Source organism: Alligator sinensis, unplaced genomic scaffold (assembly GCF_000455745.1).
Source record: "Alligator sinensis unplaced genomic scaffold, ASM45574v1 scaffold469_1, whole genome shotgun sequence".
In the NCBI taxonomy this organism is placed as follows: domain Eukaryota; kingdom Metazoa; phylum Chordata; order Crocodylia; family Alligatoridae; genus Alligator; species Alligator sinensis.
Genome location: NW_005841934.1, coordinates 3,645,740 through 3,652,803, shown reverse-complemented (window position 1 = coordinate 3,652,803; position 7,064 = coordinate 3,645,740). Strand labels below are relative to the sequence as shown.

At 44.5% G+C, this 7,064-nt stretch overlaps 1 protein-coding gene across 1 annotated transcript in view; it reads left to right on the top strand.

The window, feature by feature from the left end:
- SLC25A20 (solute carrier family 25 member 20) overlaps positions 1-7,064 on the top strand; it is a 13,374-nt gene that overhangs the window by 2,139 nt on the left and 4,171 nt on the right. Inside the window, exons 2-7 of the mRNA XM_025199044.1 lie at positions 176-323; positions 1,169-1,261; positions 2,866-2,993; positions 4,320-4,410; positions 5,733-5,850; positions 7,024-7,064. The exon at positions 7,024-7,064 is cut by the window's right edge and continues 4 nt beyond it. Of these exons, the coding sequence (XP_025054829.1) occupies positions 176-323; positions 1,169-1,261; positions 2,866-2,993; positions 4,320-4,410; positions 5,733-5,850; positions 7,024-7,064 (619 nt within the window). The remainder of the gene's footprint in view (positions 1-175; positions 324-1,168; positions 1,262-2,865; positions 2,994-4,319; positions 4,411-5,732; positions 5,851-7,023) is intronic.

The following is a 7,064-nucleotide window of genomic DNA, read 5'->3' as shown; positions in this document are numbered from 1 at the left end:
TGAAGGTGCGGGGGAGTTCCCTGGGGACCCCCTGCTCAGGCCCTGCCGGAGCTCCCTGGGTCTCTCTCCTTCCTGGGCCCAAGCTGTTCCCCAGGCCCCAGGGGCAGCACTGCTCCTGGGCGCTGTGGACAAGGGGTTTCAGCCTCTGCCCCCCAGTATAGCCCTTCCTCTCTAGGGTCTGTGCCTGGTGCCAGCTCTCCATAGGCGCTTGGTGCCCGAATGGCTTCGAGGGTCTGGCCCCAAGCGATCCGCTCCGTGCAGGAGCCAGGGGCTCAGCTCCAGCAGGCCGGCGCCCTACGCACTGGAGGAGCCGTTCGCTCCAGGTGCAGCGTCGTTCCTTGAGCTCTGTTTGTCTCCACCTAGTTCTTGCTTTGCTCTCATCTGGCTCATGCTTGTCCTGCCAGCGCTTCCAGGGCCATTTAGTCTGTAGCCAAAGAAATAGCTGAGGCATGAAACGCATAACTGTCGTGGCAAAAAATAGCAGAGGGTTAGTAATTGAGGGGCACGGGAGCTTGGGCCAGTGCGGCAGCTTGGTTACATGCTCAGACAGCGCTAAGCCAAACGGGCCTGGAGCCCGAGAGGAAAGGCACCAGGCGGAAGAAGCAGGATTGGCCCAGCTCAGTGTCCAAGCTCTTGCCACATGGGAAGCTGCGCTGGGGACATGAGTGAAAGGGCAAAACCTGTGCTGTGCAGGGCAGGAGGCCGATGGACTCCCGAGCACCTCGATACAGAGGCGAGGCCCCTGCAGGGTGCAGTTCCCTGCGTAGAGGGCTCTGGAAGCGGGGCTGTGGAAATGTAAAAAGCCTTGGTTCTGCCCAAAAAATTGAAAGTCGATGGAGCTGGAGGTAGGAAGCTTTGTGAAATGACTTTTTTTATGGCCGTTTTCCAGTTTGAGAGTAAGCAATGTTTCCTTGGGCGACGAGGCATGTAAGCCGACCAAAATAAGTATAAGATTTATAACGTTGTTAAAAAAGTTCAAGATATTCACATTTTCAGGCTCTTGCAGAAGATGAAACATTGACTTCTAGTTTATGTACCACTATTGTAATGTCCAATTGTAACATCTATCGTCATTTAATGGGGCTCTAGAACCACGGTTGAAGCATCATGCACGTAAAAAGAAAAAAGTTTCCTTTATAAGTTTCCTTCTCTCTCTCTCTCTCAACAGGTCAGACTACAGACCCAACCAAAGCCACAGCCTGGGCAGTCTCCACTCTATTCTGGGACCTTTGACTGTTTCAGAAAGACTCTTGTTAAAGAGGTACTGTGTTAGCATGGCGTTTGCAATGCCTGCCAAAAATGTCAGTTGCTCACGTACGTCACTGGGATGGAATTGCGCGGGAATGCGGCCCCCTTGGCTATAAAATTCCCGGGTTATCGATTCCAGTGGTTCAAATTCAGATTTTTCATCAGATTCCAGAACTTGAAAAGGGAGCTATTTGGAGGAGGACGTTGTGTCTAGATCTCCCTTACACGCGATTCTTTTTTTTTTTTTCTTTTTTAAGACCAACAGTCGGAAACGTTGCAGTATTACTACCTAAAGTTAAAGGCTGAAATGAGCATTGGCAGTTGTGTTTGCTGGCCATATTGTTGTAGGTGGTGGAGTCTTGATGCCTGTGGTATGCAGAGCTGTCTCTGAAAATCCTAGAATAGAGACTGACTTTTGTCAATTCAAGTAATACCTTAACTTCTTTCGTAGCTTATCTCTGGGGAGGTGAAAGAAGAAGTTAGTTTAGGCTCATAGATTTTAAGGTGAGAAGTAACTTTTATGTAGGTCAAACCAAATATTCATAACACAGGATGTTACAGTTTAGCCAGGAGTTCCTGGTTAAGCCTCTGTCACGTGATTGAGCTAAGCATATGTTGGGTGTTGGTTTTTTTCAAGGGCACCTGGTCTTGATTTTGAAGACTTTAGAAGAGAGAGACTCTGTCATGTCCTCCAATAAGTTGTTCCTGATGCTAATTATCCCCGTTGCTTAAAAAAGCTTGTGTTTTATTTCCAGTTATGTATGTTTATGTAACTTCAGCTTCCAGCCATCGGCTCGTTATGCCCATTGTTGGCTACATTTGTTTAGAGCCCTCTACATTTGGAAATCTCCCTTCCATGTACGTACTTGCAGGCTTGTAATCAATGAATTGGACTAAACTAAGTAGAATAAATATCTTAATCTGTCACTAGAAAGTCCTCTCCCAATTCTTGAGTCATTCTTGTAGTTCTTTTCTGAATCCTTTTCCGCTTTTCAGTGTCCTTTGTGAAGTGCAGAGACCAGCACTGGACATGGTGTTCCAGGAACAGTCTCATTGATGCTGAGTCCAAGAATACCACCTACTTTGACTAAATATTTCCCTGTTTATACAGCAAAGAACAGTTAGGCCTTTCTCTTTACTGAAGATCCTCGATACCATCTGCTGGTGAGATGCCTGAGCTGAAGTTTGAGGTCTCTCCAACGCAGAATTTTTGCATAATGGCAACCGGGTAGAACTAGTGAGTCATGCCTGTCAACGTAAGAAAACGTAGAAGCATGTTGAAAGTATCGAAGGCAAAACATTCTTGATTCGTGTGTTAGTCTCTGAATAGAAGGACCATGGCATCTCCTTTTCATAGTAATATTCAGCCTTGTCCCAGTAACCTCAGTTATGCTACTATATCCCTTGAGTGCCTTATAGCAGCCATAGGTGAGGTGTTTTGTGTTGCAGAAACTTTGTGTCCTCCTAAGCGTTTGGAGTCGAAAGAGTTCTGTCAAACTGAAAATTGTTTCCCTCAAAGTGTAGTGTTGTACATAACCCCCTAAAGGATATTGTTTCACCATGTAGAGTGCCACAGAAAATCAGGTAACTCCTGTGGTAACTGGCTGTGTCTTTCAGGGAGTTCGAGGCCTCTATAAAGGAATGGCAGCTCCTATTATCGGAGTGTCTCCCATGTTTGCTGTGTGCTTCTTTGGATTCGGTCTGGGGAAGAAACTCCAGCAGAGGAAACCCGATGACATTCTGACGTGAGTTCCAAGTTACCTAGCTTAAGAAAGGTGCCTTAAGGGTCTTGGGCTGTTTTGCTGAATTATGTGTTCAGATGTGCTATAAATTTGTCTCTTCTGATTATAAATTTATCTCTCAAAAAAATATAAGGCTGATGAGTTTTAATGCTTCTCAAAGTGTGGGACTGATAGCACAGGCTAAAAACAGACGGTATGTGTGGGCAGATGCAATGCAATTCCCTTTCTATGTAAAAATAGAGCCATTAAAGAAGGACTCTGTTTTGGTTGAACATATAATAGGTGTTGCATAACAACAGACTTAGAACAGTCCTACTATTAAATGAACCTGAGTGGAAAGACTGAATTCATACTCTAGTGTTACCATCTGACAGGACCTGTGGTCACAAGCCAGGACCAGCTGCAACTTGACACATCCATTCAGTAGGTTGTTTTAGTAATCCCAGGATTGCTGCTATAACCGAGGCCAAAAGTATTTCCATGATCAGCCTTTGTTTTGAGACGTTTTAATCCAATCATCCCTTTGGATATATCAAGGGAGGGAGAAGACGGACAGGAGATTGTTAGGACTGGCAAAGCCACACTGAAAGATATGTAGGTGATGCTCAGAGAGGAGAGCTCTGTGACAGATGGATCAAAGATAATGGTGTTTTAGGGAGACTAGACTGAGCAACTGGGTCTTGTGATGAGCTTGAGAGTTCAGTTGTGGCTGCAGGTCAAACGAAGAGATGATGGCAAGGAAATGCTTAGCCAGGGAGTTGGATGGCTCATCAACATAGAAGCTGAAATCAAGGAGAGAGTGTGAGTAGGACTAGAGAAAACCAGGTGTTGGCGAGGAAGGCACTAGCATAAAACCTAAGCACAGTAAATTACAGCAAGTACTACTAATGCAAGGAAGTTGAGTGGCGGTTGCTGTGGGAACCATAGCATTGAATTTCCAGTCTCTTCTCTGAAGTATTTAACTTGCAACACTGCATTAACGAAGTTCTTTTGTACTGACTGTTCTTGAAATGGATCTGTCACAAATCCCATGGCCAGTCTTGTCTGTAATTTAGAGGGATGGGCTGTGAAGTCTCATTGTAGTGAGACCTTGCTTTCTTTGATTTTTATGTTATAAAATCATAGAAAATTAGGGTTGGAAGGGATGTTAGGAGGTCATCTAGTCCAACCCCCCTGCTCAAAGCAGGATTATCCCCAACTATCGTGTTTATGGATAATTCATAGATTTCATAGACATCAGGGCTGGAAGGGACCTCGGAAGATCATCGAGTCCAGCCCCCCTAATGAATCATAGGACCTTTAGTTTTTTTTCCTGGTTACTCTGTGCAGTTATCCTCAGCTGTTTGCTGCTGGCATGTTATCTGGAGTGTTCACAACAGCAATCATGGCACCGGGAGAAAGGATCAAGTGCCTTTTGCAGGTAAGGCATTGGGCAGTGGTGGGAATTTTACCAGACTTTTATAATTTGCTCTGTGAAGTCCTGGCAGGATGCTATAACTCCTCTGATTAGCATAGTTTCTACCAAATTTAGAAAACCTATTTCAGCAGGCTGAAGTATAATTTGATGTGGTTCTGTCATGGAGAAACACTGTGCAGCTCCCTTTGACAGCCTGTTAGGTAAATACAGCATTCACTCCTCTATACATGATACAGAGCACATGCATTTTACTCGGATGGCATCTGATGTTTTAGGCACTTCTGAAATTTAGGAAGTATCCAGTTTTCTCTTGGAGAATGAAGCCTAGAGAACAACACATAGGTTTATTAGGTCTGGTAACAATAATAAAGATTCTGCACCAGATTCCCAGGTGTCCACACATGTAACCAAAGAATATATTTTAAAATATGTGGAGCAGGTATTGTAAAATTGTCCCAGTATTCATACACTCAAGATCAGTCACTGTTCTGGCTTTTTAAAGTGTACTAGGAAACATTTTCATTTATTCAGTCGCATCATGTGTGGCAAAAATCAGATCTGCCCATTTTACCAATCTGCCATGTGTTAGAGTGGTGGTAGATGTCAGACACTGGTTCTAACATACAAAGCATTATCACAGAATGTCTTTAACTTATAGAAATTGTCTGAATTTCATAAAATTAAATTGGGGTTAGATTCTGATCACTGTAAATGTGGAGTACCTCAACTGACTGTTATTTCAAGCTTACACTGGTGAACATGAGCGGACTTCGTCCCTTAGTTAAACGTCGTCTAACCAAAGCATAGATTGGCAGACGCACAGAACTAAATCCTTCTCGGTCTCAGTAGGAGAGAAATATTGGTAAATGTAAGAGATCCTAGTAGTGATATCAAAAATGTGTTATGGGTGCTTGCCTCTCTGATAGCTGGTGATTACTTTAATGCTGGAGAGCTGTGTGCCCACTTATAATTTGCGATCAGCCTGTCTTACCACTGGTGCTTTTGCTGATCTGCTCTGGTGATACAAGTGCCTGCATCACAGTCATGTTTGCTGCCTATCAAGGGGAAATTGTAGCAGTAAAATGGAAGAGAACCTGAAGAGAAGAGCATCTGGCTCCAGTGACTTGGCTTGCAATATATCATTTTGTCTAAATATCCACAGAAATCCCATGGACTTTGTTTGTCCCTTGAGCTGCTTCTGCTTGTGTGGAAAGGCCTGAGCTTTAACAGTTATACTTGCATTTTAGCGTTAGAAAGCACAAAGCTCTCACATCACTGCTTGGGGTGTGGTTTCTGGCTGGTGATCATTCACTTTAATTCTCCAGATCCAAGCTGCATCAGGTGAAATTAAGTACAATGGCCCAGTGGACTGTATGAAACAGCTATATCGCGAGGCTGGAATTCGAGGCGTGTACAAGGGAACTGTGCTCACTCTCATGAGAGGTAACAGCTGGAAATCCCCCCAGGAGAAGTATCGGAACAAAACTGGCCTAGTCTCATAAATCTCAATCTGTTGCCAGTAGTCCATTAAGGTGTACTTTTTGCATTGCTGTCTCTACAGTATTTGTGGCTTTCCCTGGGACTCAGGGGAGAATCTAGAGCAAGATGCTGGGGGCTGAGGAGGGGGCAGGGAGAATAGAACTTGAAGAACAAACAGGAATGAGAGGTAAGGAAGAGCCTGATACGTACAAGAAGACATGGGATGAAGAGCTCAATTAAAACACAATAAATTGAGGGGTAACAAAAACTATCAGGATGAGAAGATAGGAAGCCAGCTTTTTCTCAGTAAATACAGTCCCTCTCCCAAGACTCTTGGCTTTCAGTCTAAATACAGATCATTCCCAAAGGACACTACTGGAGTGTAGCCCTTTCCACCTGGTAAAGAGTTTTGGACCTTTGGGCGAAGATACTTTGTCCCCTCTCTCTTTCTCCCTTAAGAAATGGGCCTATAATGGGAAGAAGAAATTGTTGGGGCCTAAATTAAAAAAAAATGTTTGGATGCCTTCTCCTCTAAACAAGGTTACCTGGTGCCCATATAGCAGCATCAGTTTCCCAGAACATAACTAAAAGAAATTGAGCAACTTCAAGCATTTCACATTTCCACCCAATCAGGAAACATCCTTATGGGATTGCCTACTATGCCAGGTATCACAGCATGCCAGGCAGAAGCCAGTTGCCTGATCCTACTCAGGGGCTCCAGGAGAACATTACAATACAAACAGTTTGATTAGAACAAATGGCCCATGCAAAAACCTCCAAGGTCCTGAGACTGACCTGCTGTGCTGCTCACCAGTGCATCAGGGAGCTTAGACCATTCTTGTAGTCAGGCAGTGAGCAACAGCCAGGTAAGTCTGATTTGAAGATCTGAATTGGGCACTTTAAGAACAGAAGTTTCCATGGAAACTCCCCAGCCTGTGCCCTTCACCTTTTTCCTCTGGAAATGCTCTTGCATAGACTGGCAGTTTGCATGGTCCCCCTAGGGAAGCTCAGAAAGTGAATCTGGTTAAACCAATGCCATCACTGAGCTGGTTGCAGGACTTCAATCCTGGCTGCTGCCATGATCCCAGAGCTCGTTCTATTTCCCACTTCTTAGTCTGTCTTTGTTTGCCCTACTAGATGTTCCAGCCAGTGGAATGTACTTCATGACATACGAATGG